Source organism: Cyrtonyx montezumae, unplaced genomic scaffold, assembly GCF_038088225.1.
Source record: "Cyrtonyx montezumae isolate F1298 unplaced genomic scaffold, pur_monq_1.0 scaffold_11, whole genome shotgun sequence".
In the NCBI taxonomy this organism is placed as follows: domain Eukaryota; kingdom Metazoa; phylum Chordata; class Aves; order Galliformes; family Odontophoridae; genus Cyrtonyx; species Cyrtonyx montezumae.
Window position 1 is genome coordinate 11,530,639 of NW_027071837.1, and position 27,786 is coordinate 11,558,424.

The 27,786-nt window shown below is 43.3% G+C and overlaps 1 protein-coding gene across 3 annotated transcripts in view; it reads left to right on the forward strand.

Moving 5' to 3' along the window:
- LOC136044318 (vascular endothelial growth factor receptor kdr-like) overlaps positions 1–27,786 on the forward strand; it is a 115,104-nt gene that overhangs the window by 67,378 nt on the left and 19,940 nt on the right. For 2 of the 3 annotated variants that reach the window (XM_065729569.1, XM_065729571.1), the window contains exons 12-21: positions 8,132–8,240; positions 14,177–14,470; positions 16,355–16,501; positions 18,066–18,191; positions 18,303–18,409; positions 19,709–19,844; positions 21,127–21,231; positions 23,609–23,725; positions 26,632–26,720; positions 27,613–27,778. In XM_065729569.1, coding sequence (XP_065585641.1) covers positions 8,132–8,240; positions 14,177–14,470; positions 16,355–16,501; positions 18,066–18,191; positions 18,303–18,409; positions 19,709–19,844; positions 21,127–21,231; positions 23,609–23,725; positions 26,632–26,720; positions 27,613–27,778 — 1,396 coding nt within the window. The remainder of the gene's footprint in view (positions 1–8,131; positions 8,241–14,176; positions 14,471–16,354; positions 16,502–18,065; positions 18,192–18,302; positions 18,410–19,708; positions 19,845–21,126; positions 21,232–23,608; positions 23,726–26,631; positions 26,721–27,612; positions 27,779–27,786) is intronic. The other variant, XM_065729570.1, reaches the window with a different exon arrangement.

The window sequence follows — 27,786 nt, forward strand, 5'->3', positions numbered from 1 at the left end:
TAGCAGAGGGCTTTACAGAGGGATGCTGCAATCACACTGAGCATCCTGCCCACAGTTCCCAAGCTGCTGGTGGTTGTTAACATGCTTAGAATTCCACAGCCCTGGGATCATTTTCAGCTCTCTGCTGTTTATAAATGCTGGGATTCTGGCAATGATGTCACTTACCCCATTTAAAACTCTCCAAAGTCTCTTGGGTCAAAAACCTCTGTCTCCCTCAGTCCTGAGGAAGTCTAAGACCAGTTCAGAGCAAGAGGGGTCCTGTGAAGCACACCCAGCTGACAGGATGCCAGGTTGATTATAATGCTTAGCACTTGGAGAGTACTTCATACTGCCCAGACTTGCCCACTCTCTCAGTGGCAGGAGCTAAACAGCTGCATGATTCAAGAGGCCAGCCACGGTCAGTGTTAGCTGCCCTGATGGTGAGCATCTGGATGCCTGAAGCACCTGCCTGCCTCAGCATGAGGCACGGGCACTTCCTCACCCACCGGTGTCCCCAGCCATGCTGGTGAGCTTAGGAGGGCAAGAACATCTTCCTTCTGCTCACCCCTGCCCACTTCCCCTTCAAGCAGATGGTATTGGAGCATGCTTCTTGCATGAGCTGCAAAGATCTCAGCAATGAATTATCTGCTAAATGCCTCCCAGGTACCTGCGATGCTACCAAGTGATTCCGATTACACATGTCCATGCTAATCCTTGAGCAACTGCCAAAGCTGTTCTGCTCTAGATTCACAGACAGCTGGCTACACTTGGAGAGGATGCTGTGCTCTGGCTCAGTTGTTTTATCCTTGTTGCACAAGTCTGTGGCTGTAAGAGCAGTTTTGCAGCTGCACATGTTTTGACGTGGATGACTCAGATCAATTAGTGCCCAAACCTGCAAGGTGCTGAATGCTGCAGTTTGGATCCTGGTATACCTATAAGCATATGATAATTCTTGGTCTACTTGCACGCTTAAAGTTATGTGCAATGCTAAAGTGCTTTTCTGGATTGGGTCCAGACTAAATCAGCATCTGGCAGAATCAGTGCCTCAGTCATCTGGTCTTTCTCATGGAGACTTTCCAGTTCTAAACCTAATCTAAAACAGAGCTCTGAAACATACAAGTTGGGCTGGGATTAAGAAGATCAGTGTTTGCAGTTCACTCCTGAGTTTTCCTGTTGCTGGAAAATATATAGAAATGGGATTTATTTAGATGGCATGATATCCAATAAGCTCTGTCTTTAATGCACACTTTAATGCAAGAATTTTAGATCTTAGGCAAAAGCAACTATCTACAGAGCTCTCATTGCAAAAATTATAAGTCAACAACATGTACCTCCACACTTTCCTCTGTTTGCAGCAAGGCATGGAGAGAGTTTTGTGGCTTTTGTGGCTACCCTTTCTGTCCATATATACAGCCTGTCAAAATTCATGATCTGGTGTCCAAGAACTCACTTTACATCTGACGATCAGTCTTTAATTTATGTTAGTTCCCATATAAACGTTTAATGTTTCACCACTACTGTGACTCAAAAGCTGTCTGCTGGCTGCTGAACTGACCCACATGCTGGGATAAGTGAGATACCCCAACAACACAAAATCAAAGAATGACGTGCTTTAGTGGTACTACAGAGCTCCTGGATCCAGTGGGGCACTCCAAAACAGATCTCTGCTCCATGTTGGTGCCTGATCAGGGACGTCTGAGCTCTGCCCTATCATCTGGGTGCCACACACAGCTGAGGCTGCTGCTCACGGCACTGCTCAGCCATCCCTGCCCCTTCCTTAGGCTCCAAGCAGACTGAAGTATTCATTTGTTAGACATCCTCAAAAGCTCAGCCCACACCCTTCAACTTAAGCTTTTACATATTTCATTATTAAAGTTTCCTAAAAACTTTACAAGTTACATAATTTTACAGCTTCTAATATATTCATTATTTTTATCTCCTGCTGATCCACTGGTTGAAAACACATTCTGAGGCGTTTCCTAATAATTTTTATGTCCTGATTAAGATTTATTCAAAGTAATAAAACTAGACTTTATGAATCTCAAATTTCAGCACTCTGCCTCCCTGCTTGCATTAGCAGACGATTCCTCTCCTTCCCCCTTTCTGAAGTCCAAGGCTATCTGTGTTAGGTGGAGCCTCCAGATAATAGCCTATAATTCAAAAAAGAAAGTGATGAAATCCTATAGCCTTCAGACTTCTTGTTTTTTATCAGTCATTATTCCCACCAGAAATGAAATAGACAGGAAACAACCCAATCCATTCCCACCATGTCCTCACAAGTAATTCATCTGCATTGACTAGCCACATGAAATAATAAAGACGTCGGAGTCTGACAGAGCATGGCTTTTATTGACTGTGCTGTGACGCTGGGATTAGCCCAGATTAGTTATTTTTCCTGTGTGATTTGAGGTGTCCTGTGACAGCCCTCGGAGCAGAAGGTGGAATTTACGTAGCCTCATGCTATTATCTGTTGCTCTGTGTCCTACTGTTCACTCTCAAAGAACTGTAGCAATACATGTTTGTTTGTTCATTGGCATTTGAAAAAATGCATTAACTTTTTAGAGCTGCCAGGAATATGGGAAGGAACCCCCAGAAATTCCCAAATCCAGAATCTTGCTTAAAAACAAACTTGCAGAGGCAGTGAGGATTCTTCCAGTGGACCAGCAATTCTGGCCCACATCAAGATCTTCAGACATCTGTTTTATGCAAGTGGCATAGAAAATTGAGATCTCATCATCTTTGTCATCATGATTATTCCATTATTCCAAGACAGAAAAGTGAATTTCACCCCCTCCTGTCATCCTAAAGGCTGAGTTTCAATCCTTAAGAAAAGCACATGGTTACCACTACCATTAAGAAGGAGTTTGTAGAAATTTTGGTTAAGTACTGGTGGAGGCAATTATATCACACCAGCTTACTATTCCTGGTGGTTTTAAGTCAATACTGAAGGTTTCAGTCCGTGATTTAAACTACAATGTAGCTACCTCTGAAGACTGTTTTTTATGATTGCATGAATTGCCTGAGTTTCCCTTTCAAGTTGCAAAGCACTAGCTTGCTATTTTATTTTCCTTCCTGCTAGTAAGCACTGAACATACTGGTCTGAGCTTGGGGGAAAAGTAGAAAAGAAGAGCAAGATCTATGCATAATTCAGTCCTCCTTGGGGGCTTCTCTCCATTCCTCTCTCTCATGTATATATGAGAGAGTAGCCTGGCCACGTGGATGTTTTTGCAATAAAACTCACAAATCATTTTGCTGCTGAAATTCATAACCACTCAAGAAAGTTGATCCAAAAAATCCAGGCTTGAACCTCCGGGAGAATGGCATTAAAGTAATGGAAAGGGTTTGGTGAAAAACGTGAACAAGTCAGAAGGGCTGCTGAGTGCCACCTGGGTACGTGAATGTTCCAGGGGAGAGCCAGAAAGCCCTGCCTTGTCATCTCTGGCAGGAGACCTGTCACACGTTGGGTCTCTGAACATAGCATCCACAATACAAGAGAGCAACTCAGCAGTAGCACATGAGCTGCACTGTCCTGGGGAAGGCTTCCTTTCCTCCCATAAGAGCCCTCTCCTGCAGGGAGAGAACCTCCCCCTGCCAGAGATGAGAGCAAACCCTCCAAGCTCCCAGTCAGCTAACAGCCTGATCTTCTCACTTGCGCTCAGTCCATCCTTTAGCGTGTTTAGAATGGATGAACTAAGAGCATGGCTCGGAATTGTCAGGCTATAAAAATAAGCATTATTCTGTGCCATTCAAGTAGATGGAATGGGAGCTAGCTGAATATTTTCTTTGCAGAATCTCTGGTGAAGTTCCCTATTAATTTCATCTCCCTCCAGCCACCTCCACCCAGCTCTGCCAGAGTTAGACAGCTGAGAAGTTTTCCACCCGCTTTTTCTGCTCCTCATCCTCGCCCACATACAGCTAACGAAGTGAAAGAGAGAATTGTTAACTAAAGCCGTTGGAGGGGGAGATTAGACAAAGGAATGAGAAAGCAAGGAATCTCAAGATATATTAATTTGTGCTGGCTCCAGCTTAAAAAAAGGTCTCGCTGCTCTGTCCTTACTACAGGATGTCTTAAAACACTCATGGTATAGGGCTGTGGAATGTAATTTGGCTGCTTCTAAAATGGCATGTTTTTACCAGTTTGGGAACATTACAGTGAAAGACATATGGACTTTATTGAGCTATTCCATTATGGGCTTTCCCAGCAGCAATGTCTATTTACTTGCCGTAGTTGTTCTTCAGAGATCAGTCATTTCATTTCTTCTCTTACTGAGTTTTGAATTTGGTTTATTCTTTTATAGTAATTATTTATTAGCTAATAAGCCCTTCCTTGGGCTCACAGTATTGGGTGGCCTTTAGGTTAAGTAATAGGAAATGGAGCCCTTTCCATCCAAATTCAACACAGGCAATCAAAACTGGATATTGTCTGAGGGACCTTTAGTGTTTGGCATGCAGTGAGTTCACTGGGTCTCAGGTCAGCTCCCACCAGGAAAATGTCTAGACACTACATGCCAATACTTTGCTATTAATCCCGCTGGTTCCAGCGCAGCCCACACAGAAGCAAATGCCTGAACAGTCACAGTTGGTGTGCCACTCATGGCTGGAGCACAATGGCAAGGGTTAATGTGACAGTTAGTCTGAACTACTCCTGATCAGGATATTGTGTGGAAGGTAAACTACAAAGTGCTAACCTTGAGGCTGTCAGGAGCTCATGCATAGTCATTTCACTGCAGAGATAACAATGTTTTGATGTAATTGCAGATTTCTCATCAGTTTCATTGATTCAGATTAGCACAAAGCACTGTGCTATCTGGGAGCCAAGTTTTCTGAGAGGAATGGATGAGAAAGGTTTGAGGCCAGCCCTGCTTCAATTGAGGATGGGAGATCACCAGAGGCCCCATCCCACAAAGTTCTTTCTGTGACTGCTGCAGCAAATGCCAGCATTCTTATCTTTTCTATCTTGGCTCTGAATCCAGGAGTGGAAAATGTTTGCAGGTGCATGGACTAAGTACATAAAGCAGATTATCCCCTCAGAATTTTTCCACTGCATACTGAAGGTCCCCAAATGCTAGGGCTATGTTGCTCCCCTGAGAGAGAACATCCTCTTAACGGTTTTCCTCATTAGTAATGGGAGAAGATTCCTATGCTCAGTTGCTCGAGTTCATCGTGTTCTCTCATTCAACCAGGTTTAGCATGCATTTATTGTAATGGATTTATTGAAAGTGCAGTTGTGGCATTTGGAAGAGCCTTTATTACCCTACTTGACACTGTGACCAAACAGAGACAAATGTCATGGAGGTGATATTTGTTTAACTTGGATTGTTTACAGTAGCAGGTGATCACAAACAGCCAACACACCTGCCCTGTGAATATCAGTTTGTGGGTTTCTTAACATTTGGGTTAATAGGGTCTTCTTGTCAATGGAATATCCTTGACTGATTTGCCCGATACTACAAAAAGCAGGTATTGCTGCTGGCTTCTAAACGTTTATTTCGGGTTCATTTTTGCAGAAGCCAGAACCGCGTGGCTTTATGAACCAAAGAAGGATTTGGATGCCCTTGGTATTATATGTGTGTGTTCCAAAGCCTCAGACTGTTGAAGAATAAACCAGGATTAGGCCAATTTGGCGGCTGAGGACTTAAGTCAAGATGCTGCAAAGATAATTGGACTCCCAGTCTCTGGGATTTACTCAGGAGCAGATAGCCAGAGTGAAAAGGTGACGTGTAATGATTTCAAAGGAGTCACCTTATTACAGGAAAATTACTCCAAATCATTCATTTCCCACTCTGAAACCACACACAGCTCTCTGGTGGATGCTGCCAGTTTGAAAGCCACATTTTGGAGGATTCTGGGAGATGCTAGTTCTAATAGAGAACACCGAGCTCTCGCTTGTGCTCAACTGTGTATCAAACTGCTATCCAAGTTTATAATCACGATTTTGAGCACAAACAAGAAAATGGCTTTCTCTTTTCCACAGTGGATTTTTCAAAATAAATTGCCCCCCAGACCAGGCTTGTTTCCATCCATCAGTTTAACATCTTTTTCACCTTCACATCTAGACAGATATGAGATTAGCTTGGATGAGTTCTTGGTATAGCTGTTTTCCACTTCTTCCTTTTTCTACTATCAGTCAGATGTTTCTTGAGTTACATAGAGATGCTGGCATCTGTATGTGCTTCAATGTGTGCATTTACCTCTGGGCCAACAATTGCAGTTTGAAGCATTGCATCCATTTTTAGAACAGTCACAATATCACCCCTGAAACTTTGGCCACACTCCAGAATAGATAATTACATTCCTCTTTATGATTTGAATGGGCTTCCCATCTAGAGCTGTCACTTTGCAAGACTAATAGCTGCTCAATATCTGTCCAAATTTATCCCTTCTGTCCTTGGTGAATCCGTTTCAACACATGCATTTGTATTGACTTTTTCTATTCCCAAATATTAAATTCTAAGGTCCAGTAATCAGTGAAAGATCTTTGTCCTGATTCAGCAGTAATTCAAAAGGCAGTGTCTGTCTAGTGCTTAAAGTCAGCAGTAGTGCTCCGAACATGTGCTTGTTAATAACCTGTGGCATTGGGCCCACTGCTGCAGGAATAGAAAAAGGAGGAACAAGCTGCTTCCCTGGGAGATTTAACATCAAGTCAGAGCAATTTTCACGTCATAAATAGATCAGAACTGCACAGCTCTTTCTTTGGCAGACACCAGAGGGAGCTGGGTTTACTGGTCTTCTGTTTTCACCCCTATGTTTGGTTTGTGCCCATGTTTGCTTAATTTCTGTCTTTGGTAACCATGAAAAGTAGATAGTTTTCCTCTTCCACTTACCAGTTACTCTGGTGAGGTGAAAAGGAAAATGTTCCCCTTTAGAATTGAAAATGCACAGAGGATCAAAACCTTTAAAACTCATTTCCCTGCAGGATTTAAAGTGCCAAAGCTCAGAAAATCTTAAATAATTCCGATAATACATCCCACACAGCTATAGACACATTCATGATACAGCTTTATAAGGAGTAAAGGAATGTCTTGTATGCATTTAGTTTAGGATATTAAAAAGTCCAGAGATGCTTTTGTGCACTTCAAAGGACTCTCTGGAGATAAGGACAAATGGCCAGAGGGTGTTATAAGTTTTGATCCTCAAAGTCGTTAAGAGAGGACAACAAATAAAGTGATATTTGTTCCAAATGTGAAGGCTCAGGGTTCCTCAAGTGAATGGCTGCAGGGAAAGCAAAGTAATCTTGCAAAATCATCTCTGCCCTGGTGGGCTAGATCCTACTTTCTTGCTAGCAGTCCAGAGGAAGTACCAGAAATAACTGAAGCCACAACCTGTGAACAGACTTCAATGAGCTTGCGATGTTGCATCATGACAGGGAGTGCTATTTGGCCAGCTCCTCACCAGCAAGGCCCTGTACAGAAGCAGGGGCTTAGGATGCACAAGTTTTTAAAGAGGTATATTAATTCAGCCCCTGGGAAAAACTGAACTGCATCCTTTTTCTGTGTGTTGAAGCTCAAGAAAAGTGCTCCCCCCTTCTCCCTCATGAACCTCCTTTATTCATTTGCCAGTGTCTTACCACAAGCACCTTCCCCAGGGTTTCTTTCTGCACTGCACAAGACCCAAGAAACCCAGAGTAAGGGCTATGGAACCAAGGTGTTTCCAAGGACATTATAAGAGTAAGCTGGGTCCCAAAGGGGCTGCATCACTCCTTTCTCTGGGATTGTATCAAAACGAAGCAAATCTCTGTAACGTTCTTTACATCACATCCATACAAACAACCTGCTTCCCATATAGTGCCCTGTGACCCATGGAAACCATAAGTGAAAGGCAGAAAAGGAAACAGTTGGATGTGTGCTTCATTTACAGTGCCTTGGATGAATTTTCCAGGTCCTTCCCTTTGTCTCTTTGCTGATGCTGTCACGCTCAGACCTTCGTTGAGTTTCACATTGGAGAAGGAGAAGGAATTAGAGGGAAGAAAATTAACTGGGATGAGGTGCTGCTAGATGGGATACCAAAAGCACTACTGCAAGCACTTGTCTGCTATGAGCTTCACACATTACTGGAAGCTCCTGTAACTGTTTTTCTACCATAAATCACGTCCTTGTCCACTGCTCTCAAACCTCTCTGCTAAGCCTTTACCTTTTCTCTTTTTGCTGGGCAGATTGTGAGCACACTCACAATGGAAAACAGCAGCACATCAGGAATCTATTACTGCGTGGCCTCAAATAAGATTGGTGAAGAAGAGAGGAGCATCGAGTTCTATGTCTCAGGTAAACATCACAAGTGGCACTACACAAAACATAGATGCTCATCCAATGATTCTCCTTAAAGTTGCATACGGCTGGGGAGTCCTGGTTGACACTTCTGGAAATCCTTAGATGCTGTATCTTCAAAGCATTCCAAAAGCACTGTCCTTATGAAACCTCTAGCAAAAGCGAAGTCTTTAGCAGTCTTCCAAAGGGCTGAGGTCTCTCCCTGATTCAGGAAAACAGCTGGCCTCCAGTTAACTCAGTGAACATAGCAAAGGTGGGCAAGGCCAATACTCAGAGCTAATTCAGGGCCAGTATGACTGGGGGCTGTGGTGACATCAGATCCCTGCCCGAGCAATTAGACTTTCCAGAGCCCTTTAAGGAGGGAGGAGGTGGACACGCTATTTCTCCTAAGAACACAAATCCAAACAAATATGTGCTTAACCTTTTAACACAGAAATTCTTTAGTAATGAGATCAGGACCTGCATCATGCTTTCAGGAGAAATGGGAGTTTAAAAAAGGCAACGAGTCTGGGAACAGCCCTGTTCAAGTGCTTACCAGTCTACACTGAATCATTTCTGTGCTCACTTGCTAGATGAGTAGATGCTGGCTGGCAAAATTTGCATCAAAATAACAATGTTTAGAGCAAAGAGTGCAGAAGTGCCCTGGAAGGTAAATGTCTTTTCCTCGTGTTTTCTTCCCAGTGAAGCCAACTGAAGGCTAAGCTCACTCGTGGCAATGCTTTGCACTCATCTGCCTCTTGTGTGTCCTCTGTTGACTCCATTGCTCTAAAGTAGTTCAGTACATTGCAAATCAGACTAGTCAGCAAAGTGCTCACTAAGCCTTGTCACCATTTTTTATTGCATGGACGTACAATAATAATAACGGGGTAGGGCTTTCACCTCTAGTTACAGCTTATGTGTGCCACCTCAATGCCATATGAAGTCAGAAGGGAGTTTTAAGACTCAGATGTTTTCCAAAGCCTTTACCCTTTCTTTATCTAGGAAAAAAAAACCCTTCAAAGTTCTCTGGTGAGAAATAAAGCACAAACAGAAGAGATCCACAAGATGCCTGACCAAGCTGGGCTAAAGAGCAGCTATTAATTTTACACATCACCCCTTCCAAGAGTGAGTTTTCCTGTGGGTTTGTTTCTGCTCTGAAGTCTGTGAGCTCTCACATGTGGATGGGTCACTCAAAGCAGAATGTTCCCATACCCTTCACTGTGCTTCATAATATCTGGGGACTAAAGCCAGTGCTGCAGGAACTAAAGGGGCAATGTGCATAAGGTCACACTCAAAGGGCTGAGACAGTACCTGCACCTTATGCAACTATATTTTATTTTCATTTTGTGCCTTTTAGAAAAGATTCTTTTACAGAAAATACTGAATTGGCACATGTTTGTTTTTTCCTGCACAATGAGGTAATATTTCAGATTTTTTAACCTACAATCAATCTAGCAGCATCTTGAGACATGGAAGTTTTAATCATGCGTTTTTAATCATGAAGGAAATGAATCCCTAGACAAAATTGCTGACACTGGTTCTGGTGGAAGCATTTCATTTTCACCAAAACAGACAGTGGGTTGCACAGGGCTTGGGGAGACATTCTTGCCCATGAAGAAAAGATCGCGTGTGTGCCATGGTGGGGAAGAGGCAGATGCTAGCTGAGCATGACTGACTTGGATAAATGGTGTGTTTAAAAATAGTGCTGTTTATGGATCAGAAAGAAACACTACCTTTCTAAATTTGGCCATCCTGACCCTTAAGTTGGTCATGCTGCAGTGGTACAGCAGCCTCACACTGACCTGCTGCTGGACTGCTCTCACCACGTGGTCTGCTGTTGGAGGGGAGAAGTTTGGAGCTAACAAGTGGGGCAAGTTCAGAAGCAGAAGGCAGCAAGCAAGCTGTGTGTGTGAGCACTGCCAGGGTAGAAAAAGCTGTGCTGTGACAGAAGGGGTGTATGTTTGGCAGAGACAGCAGAATAACCTGTAATATGCTGTTATCATGGATCCTGCCTCAGAATTCAAACTTTCACTTTTCCTGATACAAAACTGACAGTTCAGGATCATCACTATGAAAAGAAAGTGAGAAGAAAAACATTTTACAACTGCTAGGCTGATTTATTTGATGCAGACTGAACCTAAAAGCTGAGACGAAGGCTGAAGCAGACTCTGAGAGCACATAGGTGGTGTGTGAGCCTTCAGGGCAACATCCAGCAAAGGTTCCCAGCAACTCACAGTCAGCCACTGTGCCTTGTTCTCTGCAAAGCAGCTGCAAACTATGGGGCTCCACAATTATTTCAGCAGTTTGTTGCTTTTAAATTCACAATTTTATCTCCTACTGAAGAGCAATCTGATGGATCCTGAGTTGCTTTCAAACTTTTCAGTTGAAGTCGGATTAATTAACTTCTCCCTGCGAGGAAATCTGAAAATAGTACAGCAGCTGAACTCTCTTCTTTCCTCAAAAAACTTGTTCTGTTGGTCAGGGTTGAAACGTTTTGTCAGGACACAGCTCAGAGTTACAGTGAAACTCAATCAGATATTGCCCAGGCTGCACCTGCCTGATGGGAAAATGTCTTCAGCCTGGTCCTTGCACCTTGACATTCAAAAATGTATTCATCCTAATGGAATAACTTCAACAGACATTTTGTTCTTCCACTGCAAAGACCCCTCAAAAAAAACCCACAGACACCAGAAATAGCACTGGAATCTATTTTTAAACCCATTTCTTTGCCAGTAAAATTTGTTTCAGTGGTCATCAAGGTTTGGAGATTGTGCTGAAACCAACCATACAGGGGGCCAAGGAGATGTGAAAACATCACCCAGTGAGCACACATCCAACTGTCTGGAAAGAGCAGCTATGTATTACTGTAGCACCACGGTAAATCAGACTCTATCTCTTGAGTGACTGTGCTAAATACAACAAAATGGGATCCCACCCATACTAAACCTCCAAATGTTCTTAGAATATAAATAAATAACAAATAATAACAAAAGTTCTCTTTCAACCTATATCTGATTACAGAAACAACTCAGAAAAATAGAATGAAAGATTCCTACCAGAAATAAAATAGTGTATGTCAGACAGGAGATAAAAATCTGCTATCAGACATCGGATCAGTGGATGAACTGGGCCTTCCTGCTGCTGCCACTCTCGCTCTGTTTACTCCTGACATGCTTACAGGATTTAGAAGTTCTGTGCTGCTTCACACGGCAGGGCTCTCCCTTTCTATTTCTACTCTCCCTGCATGAATGAACCTGGCAGAGCCCCTTCTGCTCTGACAGGCACAGGGATGGAATTTGGGAAGGAGCAGGAGTTTTGAATTACACTGATTATTGTGCAAAGCGCAGGAAATTAAAACCAATTAATTCCTTGTAAATAGAAATGGAGCCAGACTTTCTTTTGATTTGTGCTGACTTCTTACCTTTTCCCAATGGCTCATTTCTCTGTTTTGTCATGGAATCCCACACAGTTGAGAGTGAAATTCACAGCTACTACACTGTAACACAATATGAAAGATAAATGTGTGGTGACCGCTGATAAAAGAGAAGTGGCCCCACGGTGCATTCTTTTAGCTGCTGACTGGGAGCCTTACAAAACACTGTATCTGCTCAGAGAGAGGAAGTCAACCACTGCTCTGGTTCGAGATTATGTAAGCAAAGCCATCCAAGAGGGGAAGTGCCTTACAGCATGCTCCCAGCACTGCAGCCACTCCCAGACAAGCCAGGTAAGAGGAGAACAGAGACAGGATAGCAAGAGAGACCTTTTTTTATTTTGTTTCTCCTGCCTATGTAATGAAAATCAGAATTTTCTCTTGGAGTTGAAAGAGCTTCTTGAAAGGCTAACAAGAAAGCCTGCACAAGAAATGCAGTACTCCTGATGGACTCTTCCCACAGCTACTCTTGGTAACACCCTGCAAAACAAATGGAGCTACCAGTTGTAAGAACTAGTGCTCCTGAAGAAAATCCTGCCTGAGGAGCAGAGGCAAGGGCAGAAAGGGCTGCCATACAAACCACTTTGGGGCAGGGTTTCGTCTTCCTTGCAGGATTGCAGGGCTTTGCAGTGTTTTACTCTGGGTAGGAAGAGTCCAAGCTCCAAGTTTGCCACTTTACCTAGAATCCACTCATGCTTTAACTGAGATCCAGCTGTAGAGATAATTCAGGGTAGAGAGGATCCCAGACTATTGAGCTTACCTAAGAACCAAGTCTAACCAAAAACCCATCTGGTTCAGTTCTACAAATCTCACAGGAGATAATAAAAGAGAAAAGAAGACAAGAAGAAGTCAGGTAAAGAGAGCATTTTTTCCCTCTTTTGGTTTGATGGATGCCAGAGGAATGCCATTTATGTCACATCCCACCGTTTTCACTGGACCTTAATTCTTAATGTTTTGAGAATTTCTGTTCACCTCTGACTTTCTCCCTTGTTGATAAGCATCATGTTGATACATAGGGACCACAGGATATCAGATGTGAGGAGGGATGTGTTACACAAGTCAGCTTGAGTGTGCAACTAGCACTACGAAAGAGAGCAATTGAGCCTTACAAAACACTGCATAAAGTGAGCTGAAATTTCAATAAAGAAAGGGAAAATTATTTCCATGGCTGTGGCCTGAGGAGTCTCTTCTCTGTTTTGGAATTGTTGTAAAATATTCCTGGTGTCAGTCATTAAAAATCATGAAACTTATTGGTTATATTCCAGATGACTTGTGAAGAAGAGGGATTTTTAATCATATCTGAAAGCTCCTTCAGGGCTCTGTATTTTATAGAATATATGGTGTATTATAAGGCAGATTGGTTATTTCAACAGCCCTGCTATTTATGCTTAGCTACAGCTTCAGCAGAGCTTTTAGCACGGGTTTGCAGTGTGAGCCCCTGGCCAAATACCAGCTCCTATGTGGAATTTGTCAGACTGTGAATGTGACGCATCCTTGCTCCTCTTTTACTGCTGTCCCCCTCCAAGTACCATCCACTGGAGAAAGCATCTTGTTAACAGCTCAGTGGTAAAGCAATAGTCTAACAGATTTATTGCAAGCAAGTGTTCAGAAGGTAAACCACAACTAGTGCTCCCAAGGTGTCCTACCCCAGTATTATGCCAGGTGCCATTCTTAGGGGATTCTTCCCAAATTCTGCATTTCAGCTGCTTCTAAATCCTGACCTAACAGACAGAACAATCCCAGGCCACCGTGGTGACCAATGCACTTTCATTCAGGTATTTTGGGTGCATAGATCATTAAACATACAGAATAAAATGAGCAAAGAATATATTGCAGGCACAACTTGACTGCAGGTCCTCCCTGGCAGCTAATGCAGCAATAGGAATTGTCTGTAGGCCAGTTTCTGGCATTCTACTCAGCAACATTTTTTCTTGTCTTCAAATGGATTCAGTTAGGCAATTCAGGAAAACTGATTTTTTTCTGAAATGAAAAGTTACTAAAAATATAGCAAGAAACTGCTTATTCATTTGTGGATAGGTTGGAATCTGCATCAAAGTATTGCTGTGCTAACTGTTAAAGCCTCAAGGACTTATACATCATTAGACCAGTTTCTCCATCCACAGATCAAGTAAACATCCATGTGAAAGAAGAGAGAATTGGGAAGATTGTTCAGTGGTGAAGAAAGAGAGTGTTACTTGTGAGAAATGAGAAGAGGTTTCTTTAATGCAATTACACTTTCAAGCACTGATAGTAGATAGAAAGAGAGGATGTCATGAACACATTTATCTACATGGATAGCAGAGTCTCTTGATTAAACTCTCTTAGTTCGTTAACTACTTCTATATATAAACTTTCAATTAATTACTTGAAAATGTAATGCCTCTTTGCACAAGCAAATGCAGATCTCATTAAAGTGGCTCGTTCCGTTGAGGCTGCTCACTGAAATCCTACCATCAAGTAGCAAACGGGCACCCAAAGTCATTCTCAATTGCGACTTGATGGCAGACGTTTTCTTTTCCTGCAGATGTGCCATCAGGGCTGCAGACGGCCCCACAAGTCACAGCCATTGCGGGGAGCACTGCCCAGCTGACCTGCCGGGCGTCCAGGTACATCTACAGCAACCTGGCCTGGTCCTACCCCTCCCTGGGGGCGGCTCATGGTGGTTCTCTAACCCGGAGCGCTGACGCCTACTCCATTTCCCTGACCCTGATCATTGCAAACGTCACAGAAGAGCACGGTGGTCTCTACAAGTGCCGTGCCCAGCACCAGCACAACGGCAGCGGCACGCTGGAGCAGCGCACACGGCTCCTTGTCAGAGGTGGGTTGCATTGTTCTGCTGCTGGGGGAGCAGAAAAACTGGGCTCCCTCCAGTGTCCCTCAAAGCACAGGGTGGACGGCGTTTCCTAGGGACAGCCCTAATACACACTTAGTGGTTTTTCACATTACTGGGTGAGATTTGACTTCTATGATATGATATATGTGGCCTGAGAGGTCTCTTCTCTGTTTTGGCATATGATTCATCTAGCCATTACTGGTTTTGTATAAAATGCTCCCCTTACTCAGAAATGTGATTTCAGCAGCATTTATTTCCCTGACTCCCTGCTGGGTATAGGTTTAGTCCTGGCTAAGAAATAAAGATACTCCCACCACTTTAGCAGCAGCACAGCTCTATCTGTTGGAACCACCACCCCAGCTCTGGGGGGCTTTGGGAGGGCTGCCAGGATGGTACAGACACCTGGTGTAACCCCAGACATGTCTGGTCAGGTGTACAAACTAGGGATGTGTACCACTTGTTCTGGGTTCACAGGATGCACTTCATTATAATGGTGTTTTCTTACATCCACGCAGATCCCCAGCTCTTTTATTTCCTTGGAAATAATAGTACTGCAGATCGCAGAGCCATGTTTCATTGCTCTGGCTGTAAAGGACCAGATGCTTCCTCCAGCACCACACAGAGACTCACTAAAATTAGCGAAGTTTCATCAGTTTCATAATAAAGAAAATGAGAGGGATCAACTCAAAACCTTCTTGGCAGAACAAGTGCTGCTGAGAAAAAGCCTCATGCTTCTAGTGAAGACAGGTGAAGAAAAGCCAAAGCACTGAAGTAGAGCAGAACTGAAATAAACAGCAGCAAGCACGGACATAGCAAACAGAGTGCTTCAGAACTGAGTTACACAGTGATTTCTAAACTGGCTTCTCCACTCACATTAATGAGTGATGAGACACCAAAGGGACAGCTCTGTGGCCATGAGCACTTGTTGCTAGGCACGAATCAGGCTGCGCAGCACTGGCTGCACTCCTGCCCACAACAAGGTGTGAGCACTGCCCCGTCCCTCAACACAAAGCAGAGAAAGGATCCCACACCGTATGGCAGCACGCTGGCATCTGCCTTATCCACCTGCCAGCATCACCTGCCATGGGGCACCAGGATCCCTCTGCATTCAGGCAATGCACTGCACTCTCCTCTGGCAGATATTTTATTCATTTAGTGAAATTTCCACCTACACAGACACCTACGCACAATGGCTACGAGAAAAACACAGTTAAAGTGGGAATACAGCCATGGGAGAACTGCAGTCTTAATCACAGCCTTGTGAGAACTACTGGGGTCTGCTATTTGTCTGGCACATGGCAGAGATGCAGTTTTTCTCAGGAATGTACACACAAACACCTCCGCAGACCAGCCCTCCTTCCCCTACACAAACCAGCTACCAGCTCTCAAGTAGCTTCTTTTTAATGTAGCAACGCCCATCAGCTACTCCTTACTGACAAAAAAATGTATTTTTTATGTAGGGATTTTATTCAATTGCTTTCCCGTATATTTTATAAGTGAACATAATGTATTCTATTCTGTAAAGTGGTGGTTAACATGCTTTGCAGTAAGCAGATAACCCCTCTCATGATGGAGACAAAATCCTCAGATTGGATCCCTCTTTGCTTCCTCCCTTCTTGTTTTGCATCCACTATGCCCTTGTTCTGCCCACTCTCTGTTCTCCGCTTCCTTCAGAGGATGAGAAACTTGAGGAGGCTCCAGGTTGAGCTGAATCTACAGTTAAGCAGCTTGAAAATAAGCCAGATGAGCTCCTCCCATGATCTTTTTGGGGAATTTTGCTACCCAATCTCTGCAGCTGGACCAGAGGGACAAGGTGTGGGAGATGCCTCCTAGAATCTTACTGTGTATTGTTTTCCTTTGTGACTGCAGCTAAGGCAGCCCCGTATGTGCTACAGAATCTGACAGATCTGGAGGTTAACATCAGTGGCAAGATCATTCTGGAGTGCAGAGTCAGTGGAACACCAGAGCCACAGGTGACGTGGAGCAAGGATGGCTACCTCATCTCAGCAGCATCAGGTGAGCACGCTTGCTACAGCACTGCTCTAACTCGTGGTGATGAATGGGACTGTGGGACTGCCACGGGGGACCTGCAGGGTCCTGCAGCCCCATGGCTACTGCCAGTGTGGCTGAGCAGGAATGGCAGACACGGCCCAAGAAAACATGAGTACAAATCCAAGTATGTTGGACGCCCGCAGCTGCCTCTCTTTTGGACTTCAAGGTCTGAGCTGCCCACTGGCTGCAACTCGCTGCCTGCTCATGCAGCTTTCCTCCCGCATGCAGCAGTGCCTGCAGTCTGCCAGCCAATCTGCAGACACTGGCATAGCATCAGTGAGACTGAGGAGTACAGTGTGCTGCTGCTCAGTCTGCTTGTTCTAGGCAACAGTTTGGGCACGAGACTGTAACTCGCTGCTTGCTGGCATGCTCTGAGAACACAGGCCTCAACTGCCACACATCCCTGGTGCTGGTCACAGTGCACTGCCATGAACTGTAGCAATTATTCCCCATGGCCAGGCCAAGGAGTGCCACGGTACCACACATCTGTTCTTTATCTCCCACAACACAGAAAGGAGAATGGTGCAGCCGCTGTGGTGAGCACAGGGCAGGGCCCCTTCACCTGCACCTGGAACTCCTCATCTCTGTCCTGAGATGTCCTCCAAGTCATGAAGGAACACGTGTCAGTAGCTAGTCCTGCAACTTTAATTTTGCCTCTTGGACTAGGTAGAAAATCTAGGATCATACATAATTCAGATCAGAGTGTTCTGAGCAGAAACTCTTTATAGCTACTGAAATTTTATAAATAATTCTGGAAGGACAAGCATGTAACATCCAACCAATGGAAACATAAATAAAATATTTGGAAAAAACACCTCAGGGTAAATATTTCAGCAGGGCACATGGCAAACTGTGTGGTACTCTTGTTAACAATGACAGGATTCATGGGCAGAACACCCTGCAGTGCAGAACATCCTTCCCTTCTACATTCAGAGCTCAACATGCTTCCCTGTTTCTGCCCCAAACACATCCCTAGTGGAACAGATAAGATTTCAGTCTTGTGCCACAAAATCTCCACAGAATGAGGAGAAGCCTCACAGAAGTCATCCCTAGGTCATGTCTCTCTTGGCAGCCCACCACAGCTCCTGGCCTTCTGTGAAGCCAGGAGTTTTGCAGGGAAGCATACCGCCCGATGACCACGTTCACACAGTACAACTCCCACCACTTCCCACAGCCCCCGAGATGCTGACTTTCTCCAGTAGTTTCTTTGAGTTCCTTTTTCTTTCAGTGTATGTCACCCTCAGGAAACATACCTTTTCACCACTTCACTAACTCCCATAGAAGTTTTGTCAGGCTCAGCCTACTTGTAATAAATTAACAGCTGCATTTACTGTAGGATAAGTAATACCTAAGCAATTGAAACTGGTGTCAGGTTGTTGCCAAACCACAATGAGGAACATGGCCTTAAAATGGCTCCTAACATCAGCACGGGCATGAATGGGAGCTCATCTCCAGTGCTCTGCCTTCTAAAAGCATTTGGAAGAAGGTAGAGAATTGTAATAAAATTCACCTAGATGCCTCATTGCAGGAATTTCCATGGAAAATAATACCCTGGTCATTGAGAGAGTGAAGAAGGATGATGAAGGGCTCTATGAATGCAAAGCAACCAATGACATGGGCCAAGACAGCACATCAGCCTTCATTAAAATACAAGGTAAGGTTTAAGCTAAGGTGAAACACACACATTGTGCTGGTCCGAGTAGAACTATTGATCAGTCGTGGGTTTTGGCTACATTTAAAATCTGGTTGTACATTTAACCTCCAGGTTCTGAGGAGAAATCCAACATCGAAGTTATCATTTTGGTCTGCACCGGTCTAGCAGCTACCCTCTTCTGGCTCCTCCTGACCCTCTTCATTCGGAAACTGAGAAAAGTAAGAGAGCTTCCATACTGCACAAAGGCTCTGACATTGGACCCCTTTTATGCATAACGTCAGTGTTCAGGGATGAAGTGAAGTCAGTGTGACTGTTTGGGACAGACAGTAGAAGAATTGTGACAAATGTTCCCATAACATTTAAGTCCAAGATTTCTGATGACAGTCCCCTGCCTTCCCAGAAGATCACTTGTACTTGTGAGATTTCTACCCACTTCCACAGTGTCATAAAATCAGGTGACTCCTTTCTTATGTGCCAAATTGCCTTGCAAGATTTGAAAACAAAACATTAAATCCCTTAAAATGAGGGCTTGATTTCAACATTGTCCAATAAGATTTTTCTGAAACATAGATATTGAAGGGAGCATTGTTCAAAGGAAAATTCTAGCATGTCTTCTCCAGAAATGAGCCCAAACCACAAAGCTTATTTTATCTCCATGCTTTGGTAGTCTTTTACCTCCCCTTGTGACTTAGAAAACTCAAGTTTCAGTAAAGTTTCAAAGATTTTTAGTCTGTTTCCCCTAAAACAAATCATAAACAGAATGGCAACCTCAAACCTCTGCTCTGAAGCTCACCCAAACAGAGTCCTAGTGCCGATACCTGACACTTGAATAAAATTTCCTCTCTTACAACAAATACAGTGATGAAATTCATGGTTTTACTCCCTGTCCCAAACACTGTAGAGAACAGTAAATTTGCCATTATGTTTTACACCCATGTGAATCTGCTCACAGGTTCTACCAAACACGGTTTCTCACTGAGCAGTGTTAAGAGTAACTATGTTCACCAGATCTCAAATTAAAAGAACTTCAAATTTAAAAATAATTAATTTAATCAAATATTCAATTAAACTTCTGACTAAAGCAATAGCTACAAAACAGATAGCTGTGGAGAATCAAGTCAGCAAAACAAAACGTTGCTAAACTGAGAATGGAGCAAAACATGCTCTGCTGGTCACCAGCAACTGCAGCTCGTGGAGGTCACTGAAAGAAGCACTGATTTCCTTTAATAGATAGTCAGAAGACAGTGATAGATTTTGTGTCCTCAGAGTGTTTATCAACATTAATTCAAGATTCTGCCCAACACCGATGAGTGACAGACATGCATAAACATTTATTTCCCAGATAAGAAGAAAGGAGAGGCAAGAAACTGAAGGGATGCATTTGTGGTTCGGAATAAATTCCAGAACAAAGACTGCAATACAGGGAACTCCCCAGCTTCCTTTTCATCTTACAAATGACAGTTCTCTCCCATTAGAATTGCAAAGTAAACACTGTGTATAATTTTTCCATTTTTTAGCCTGATGCCACAGATATTAAAACAGGATACCTGTCAATTATAATGGATCCAGAGGAAATGCCTCTTGATGAGCAGTGCGACCGTCTTCCCTATGACAGCAGTAAATGGGAGTTCCCAAGAGACAGACTGCGGTTGGGTGAGTGGTTGAGTGATTATTATTGTAAAGAACGACAGTTTCTAATGCTCCTCAGTTTCAGTGGATCTGTTGGACAATCCAAGAATCAGTCTGCCATTTAGGGCTGGCATCCTCCCATCCTTTGATGAGAATAGGCACTGAGTCACAGAATTCATTGTCAGCCTTAATCAAGGTGAGACAAGTTGTTTGGTAAGAAAAGCCAAGATGATGTCACTTGAAACAGTTACCACCTCTTACTGTTCCTCGTAGAAGTGAAAACAAACTTTTACCAGGGAAAAGAAGGTACCTGCAGCTACTGTACCTGTCAAAAGCATGGCTTTCTTCCTACAGAGGAGTAGGGAAAGAGAGGTGAATCTGGAAGGTTACAGTCTTACAGTGAATTTTTCTTTTGAAGAAATCTATTCGTCAAATAATTTATCAACCGTTTAAACTTGGCTTTGAGCTGTAAAGAACTATCAAGAAAATGAACCAAATTTAACTGAACTCAACTCAGTGGATGATAGAGCAAAGAAAGGTAAAAATCAGTTGTGTTTGCTTAGAGAAACAGCAACATCTGTGTGAGTGCAGGGAATATATGTGCATGTGTGTGTACTCAGGGTGATTAAGATGGAGAACAGAGAAGAGAGGGGAAGACAGACCAAAAAAAAAAAGAGGTGGTGGGACATAGGCTCAAACTGGCAGAAGCAAAGAGCCATACCATAGTGCCCACTGTGACCCCACTGCATTACGGGTCAGAGCCACACTAGGTGGTATGGCCCTAAAAGTTCATATGAAAGCAAAACTATGAAAGATCATCACCTGAAATCCCATTTGATGTATTTTTTACTTCAAATAATGTCAGTAACTAAAGGGTCAAATGATTCTGACTGTCTGAGTGCCTTAGCTGGCTGTCTCCATGACTGCGACTCATGAGAGATCAGGGTTCCACAGTTCCACATTTAACCTGATTTTCCAGGGCTTGAGGATAACTATACATAATGTTTTTACCCTTAAGCCATATGTATATGTATTCAGCTTTGCCTTCAGCTGAATCCAGATGTATTTATTCTACTCTGTTCTATCACATTCTGTATTGCATTAAAATCATATGGATATAAATCATACTGTTTATATCCATATACTGCAAAGATGTGATACAGGCTTCTGTCGACTGTCAGTCTACGATGTGCCTGGGTGCTGGACTCTTGTGTTTCTTGCACAGCTGAGAATGCATGTTTCCCTCTTACCCGATGCAGACTGTTGTAAGCCCCCTTTGGCTCATTCTTGACTCTTGCTTCTCTAGGTAAAACACTGGGTCACGGTGCTTTTGGGAAGGTGGTGGAAGCATCTGCTTTTGGCATTGATAAATCTTCAACCTGCAAAACAGTTGCCGTAAAAATGCTTAAAGGTACATTTCCCTCTCAGATACTCAGGAGACTCCTCAGGGAACACGTGGGCAAAGAGGTTTCCAGTTCTCAGCTCCAAACAAGTCTCAAGTTCATTGTGTTCAGAAGGGAGTGGGTTTGCCATATGGGAGCAATTAGTCCTTACAGAGTGAATGTTACCATGTAGGAAATGACACGCAGGCTCCATGCTGTGCTGCTGATTGAGTCTGGTATCCCTAGAGGAGGAAAATGGCAGCTTACAGGTCTGTGAGGTTAGAAGGGAAACAGATTACAGAATGTAATTACACTAGATAGTCTGGAATTGGATCTAAGCCTTCGATCACAGCCCTTTCAATTTTAAACAACAGTCCAAGGGGCTGAGAAGAAGCAGCACCAAGAGTAAATTAGAGACAACTTGCTTGCTATTACAGAAATTAAGGAAAGCTTTTACGATTCAGCAATGAGGAGTGGATGAACTTGGAGACTATTCGTTCATATTACATTTACATATAAAGCCTCTGCAGGCAGCTTATGAATAAATGCATCAGCCAGCACATTGGCTTCTTGAGCTTCAGCATTTTTAGCTGTTAACACAGGACTTTTTCAAAGGTGCAGTCGATGCTCATTGGATAGCTTTGCACAGCTCACATGGCTCAGCATTGCTGCTGCATGACTGTATTAACTCCTGCAATGCCATGAACTGGGAAATTCTCTTCCATCACAGCATTTGGCTTCTGTTGCTAGCTGCTTCTGGTGCTCTGCTACTTCCCATATTTCTCAAGTGCCAAATTCATTAGTTTATCACTTCTCTGGACATCTTCCAAACCTAGTCTTCCTTCTCTGCAGTACTTACTAGATCTTCAGATCATCTTCTTTCATTCTCATTTCCTCTGTTCCACACCCATATTCAGATCCATCTCTGATGTATCCTAGAAACCACTGATGTAGTCACAGTCTATCCAAAACTTACTGCCCTAGGTAGCTCTGGGCTTTCATTCACTTCCATGCTGTGCTTCCCAGCTGATCCTCATGTCAGCTCCACCCTCCCCACACATATTCAGCAAAAACTGACAGTTTCTCTATCTAATTCTACCTTTTTCTCCCCTAGTGGGGTCAGCCAGTTCTAACCTGGCATTCTCAAACTAACATGGCCATAATTCATCGTGTTCCTGAATAAAACAGATTCTTCAGTGTAAATCAATCCGTTCAGGGGGAAAAGAAAGTCTCTGAAGAAGTTGCATTACTGTGATTGTAGTGTATCTGTTATGTCCTTGAAGCTGACTAGTGTCTGTTCCAGCTTGAAGGCTACACATTGATGTGCTAGATTATCTGAAGCATTCCAGAAGCTTCTTCATTTAGCTTTTACCAGGAGTGTGTTCTGGCTCATGCTGGTGTAAATCAGGAGAGGTGCCACCCACACACACATCCATCAGTGACACCAGTGACTGAAGAAACCTTGGGCTTCTTTATGACACACAGTTTGGTGAAAATTTGTTTATGGGAATTCTACCAACAGATAAAGAAATTTGTTTACATTTGTTACACCAAGTGATCATGTTATGTAACAATTATTTCATTTTTAAACTATACATGATTTTGCTAAGGCAAAAACAGAGAAAACAGGATGCAGCCCCTTTTCTTTACAATACATTTTGACCATGACAGTTTTGGAAAGAAGGCAGAGGAAACAGGTCAGAATCTGAAGAGCACTCAGGATTGAGAGTGTCTTTCTTAACTTAGCAAAGGAGAATGAAAGCACAGTATAGTGGCTAACCAGTGCTCGTGAAGTGTGGAGGTCATGTTCATATATAGAGTTCCCTCAGCTTTGCTTGAATATGTATTTCTTGGGTCAATGAGACCTCACAGGACTGAGATTTAGTAATGCTGTACGTTCTTCAGTACCTTCTGGGACTCACCTTGCAGACATGGGGGGTTCTCCAGCACCTGCATTTGAATGATATTCATTCAGTGCTGCAGAGAAATATATTCAGAGGTATTGTAAAGAAGTACTGCTAATCTGTGCTTCACTGCTACCAAAGAGAAGCATGTTATTCTGTTATTGTTGCTTAGAATGATTGTTTCTTTACTAAGCTTGCAAAATTCAGTCCTTCCAAATGCTCTCTGGGATCTGATTTAGGTAGGTTCTCCTACAGGACAGTAACCTCTGTAACCCATTCTAGAGAACGGAAGGGTCACTCAAAAGATAAAGTGTTACTCCACTTCATAAAGGTCACAAGAAAACAATGAAACAGCTGAATTATTATCTATTTGGGAGTCTGAAAGGCAAAGATACTGCAAGTAACCTGGGTAGCTTTTGTTTCCAAGTATAAACAGGATCTTGCTGTGTCCTGTTAAAAATATCCTGTTGTGTAAAGATGATTTTTTCCTGTTTATCTTAAGCAGAATGTGCAACTACTAATGAATGCAAGGCTTTAATGTCTGAATTGAAGATCCTCATCCACATAGGGCATCATCTGAATGTAGTCAACTTGCTGGGAGCCTGTACCAAAGCTGGAGGTAAGAAGTGCTCACTAAATATGAAACAAAGAAGAAATCCTCCTCAGATACGATGGTATTTTGGTGTATCTGTGGTGGAGCACCCAGTTAACATGCTGTTAATGGAAACACAAGGAGAGATGGTACTGCTGCGGATATGGCCACATCACATGAATGGCTTCTGAAATTTTTCCCCAGACCTAGGTGTCACTTCTCTATCTTTTTTTTTTCTTTCTTCCTCTCCCTCTTCTTCCTTTCCTTGTCAGGAGAATGCACCAAGCTAAGAGGTGCTGGAGGCTTCCTCTTCCCAAGCAATTCACTCCTGCTAGGCAAAGGCAGGCATTTTGCATTGTATGCAGGAAGCCTTAGGCAATCCAAAGGTGAATGGAGCAGCAGCATGGACTTCCAAGGGGCTGAGCTGACACGACTGGTTGCACATCATGGAAAAATCTACTGGGAAGTGCAGACTTAAACGAAGGATCCCACAAATATTAGACCTTTGTCACTAAAGCATCCCTTCCCTTTCCATGCCACCCTGCAAAGCATCTGTGTCATTTACCATGCTGTGCTTTAACTTCAGGGTACCAACTCCAAAAGATGCCTTTTAATGGCTTACAATGAACAATCCCCAAGGGACATTTAAGAGAGCTGAGGACAAAGAAACTAGAGTAAAATAAGTGAAGGGGAAAGAGTGAGAGATGGTGTACACATCTGTTGTTATCTGAGACTCTGAAACTATCATTTTCCCAAATAACACGTAGTTGTCCATTTAAATGGGGAAAATAAGATTTCAGTGAGGTAGATTTGTGAGGATGAAAGAAATCTTAAGCCCAGCAAGATCCTCCCAGTTCTAAAGGAGCAGTCAGCATCAGCAGCCTGCTGCCATTTGGGAGCCAGAAATGGGGAGCTCGCAGGGGTTCTTGGAGCATGCAAACCACAAAAGCTTGTATTCAGACACAAGCTGCCTGACTAGGAGCTGGGACTGTGAGTAGAGTTGTGGCTTAACACAAACAGGCGCCTAAAACATGTCATCCTCACCAGGAGGTCACTGGTTGTTAACCAAACCACTACTTCAGCCACAAAGTTTCATCTGCCTAGAAAAATACACTGCAGTAACTGCTCGAGTACTGTGATTGTCCATCCTCTGGGGAGCTTTTTCTCCTAGATGCCCCTCAGTTCCCCATTGCAACTGCAGACTGAAGAAAAATAGCTGCAAGCTCTCACAACTGACACTGAGAGAGGAGTTACTATTAAAAAGCCACTGCAGAATATGGTGTTTTCTCATTCCTTGTTATGTTTTATATAACCATGCAACAGTACTGATGAAGACTGATATTAAGTATGCACATACATTCCTTCAGTAATATAACAAATAACAAATTCTAACACTTTGGCTGAGTGTCTGATGCTAAGCACTTAGAATTAATGCACAGTGTGTGCTTTACAATGAAGAAATAAAATATAGAGAAGCCATGTCTAGGAAACCTATCAAAACCACATATAAATCAGTAACAGGAGCTACAAAGCTGTGCTTGAATCTCTATTTGCTTGGGGCATCCATGAGAGCATTTGACCTTGGGTTCTTCAGAGAAACTCCCCACTAAGACCTCCTTGCTCTGCCTCCTTGCTCACTCCAACAAGGGCAAGCTGCGTGCTCAGCAGCAGAACTGCCCTGACCTGGGGCTGCCTGTGCTTGTGCAGTCACCACGCTGAGCAGGTTACAGCTCTGGTCAGTAGGAGCAGCAAATCCTGAACAGCCCAAAGGTGAGCACCCAATGCAGCAAATGCTATCAGGCTTGCATGAATAAAAAGCCTGGCAGAAATATGCAGTGTTTGTACTGGAAAGCCATTGATTACTACTGTTAGAATTCACCATGTCCCTCTTAATGGGGCAGTCTGCTTCAAAAGAGCATTTGTCACCCAGCCTGAGTCAGGGTGCAGCAGCAAGGATCACCAGGGCTCATAGTCCCACCACGACATCCCAGTTTTCCCCCACAGTCCTGCCTTGCACCTTTTCACTCCATAGTGCACATCAGACTGCAGTACAGCTCTGTGTGCACATTTCAGACACTGCCAGGGAGATGCTGCTTACAGCTGACTCATTCCCAAGTGGCCAAGTGCAGCTCTCAGCATCTTTCCTTTGAAGTTCAAACTCCTAAGTCTGAAATGCAGACCCTGTAGACAGAAAAACATTCCTGGTCATGAAAGTTGCTTGCAATTGGTAGTAATGGATGTTTACATACATTCTGGTCCCCTGATTTTACTTTTGATAATTACAAAAAGCAGTGATTGTGCTTTAGGTAGAGAATGCTGATTTTCCCTTTCCTAACGGCTCACACTGAAATATAAAAGCATTTGCAAGTGGGCCTTAATAATATACATAATCGTATAAAAGCAGCAATTGCACTGAACTCCACAATAGTTGCACAGAAATAAGAACAAAAGAAATTGACAGGACTTCTTGAACTCTCAAAAACTGCAGACTACATATTTCTGCAAACTTCTGATTTAGATATGTCAAGGATCCAGCACACTTTCATTGCCTCTACTGCCATCAACTCCACCCAGAACAAGCAATTGCAAAGACAGAGGATGCTGTGATTCTGCAAATAGAATAAAGCAATCATAATAATATAGGGGAGTGCATATTCTTCTCCATAATTCTGAATTTTACTTTGCCTATAAATAAGAAATAAATACCATTGTTCATCGTCAAATGGAGAAAAGAATCAGTGCTGTATTTCCTTTTTTCTGTATCTGCTGTTGATTGTGTGCTTCTGGAATGTTACTTCTCTGTTTCCTAAATTCCTCACCTGTCTAACAGGAATGATAGCATTTACCTATTTTGAAGAGGATTTGTGTGGATAAGTTAACATTAAGTGCTGTGCAGTACTTCAGAACTCATTTGATTTTCACTGTCTTTTCAGGTCCTTTAATGGTCATAGTAGAATACTGCAAATATGGAAATCTGTCCAATTATCTACGAGGAAAACGAGGAGATTTCATTGCATATAAGGTAAAGAAATGACAGTCATAAGCCAAAGAACAACCACTGACCATAAGTTCAATTTTTTTTGGCATTAACACAGAGTTTGGTATTTATATAGGCTGCTTTCTCACCACACTTCAGTTCATTTGAGCAAGAAAAGGACACTGTCTTACTTGCAGGACTTCACTCCCATCCTCTTCTTCTCCTGCACCTACTAAAGAAATAGTTGCAAAAACCCAAACACAGTGCATTTGAGACAGAAAGGGAACTTCTTGTGATACACTGTCCAGCACAAGGGGATCACAAAAACTGGTTTGAACAACACAAGCCTGATTTGGGGATTTGTTTGGTAGCCCCCAGCTATCAAAACTAGCTCACCTTCTCCACTGTGTGCTCATTCCCATCTCCTGCACCCTCCCTTCTCCTGAGCCAGTCAAGAGCCTGGAGTAAAGCAGTAAAGCAAACCATGGCTGTGTTTCCAGAGGGTTGTGTCCATCCACACAAACATTTGTGCTAGCACAGGCTGGACTATGATACAAGGGAAGATGCAGGAAGTCAGGAATCAGCAATGAGGAGAGGTTGGGGCTACTTTCGCATGATGAAAACATAGTGCCACAGGGCTCTGTACACTAAGCCCTACGAGAATAGGGGCCTCTCCAGAATTACAGTCTCTCTGCTCATCCCTCGAACTCACCCAGCCTGCTTCTACCTAACTTTCATGGTGCAATACTGGTAAATGGGGGTCAAACGGGAGGACCTGTATTAATAAATAGGAAGTCAGGGAACATAATGTTCAAACATGGTTTGAGTGCATCTCTAGGGGACCTTTTCTTCTCTCCATATGCCATTCGGTTACATATCTTTCAGTACCTAGGTATGACATCTTCAAGAGCTAAAATCAGTTTTATACCATTTCTAGTCCCAGGAGAACTCTGGCCAAGCAGAGAAAAGCCTGGATGAGTCCAGCAGCGATTTGACAGAGCTGATCAAGAGACGCCTTGAGAGTGTAGCCAGCACTGGGAGCTCTGCCAGCTCAGGATTTATTGAAGATAAGAGTTACAGTGACTCCGAAGAGGATGAAGAAGGTAAAAGA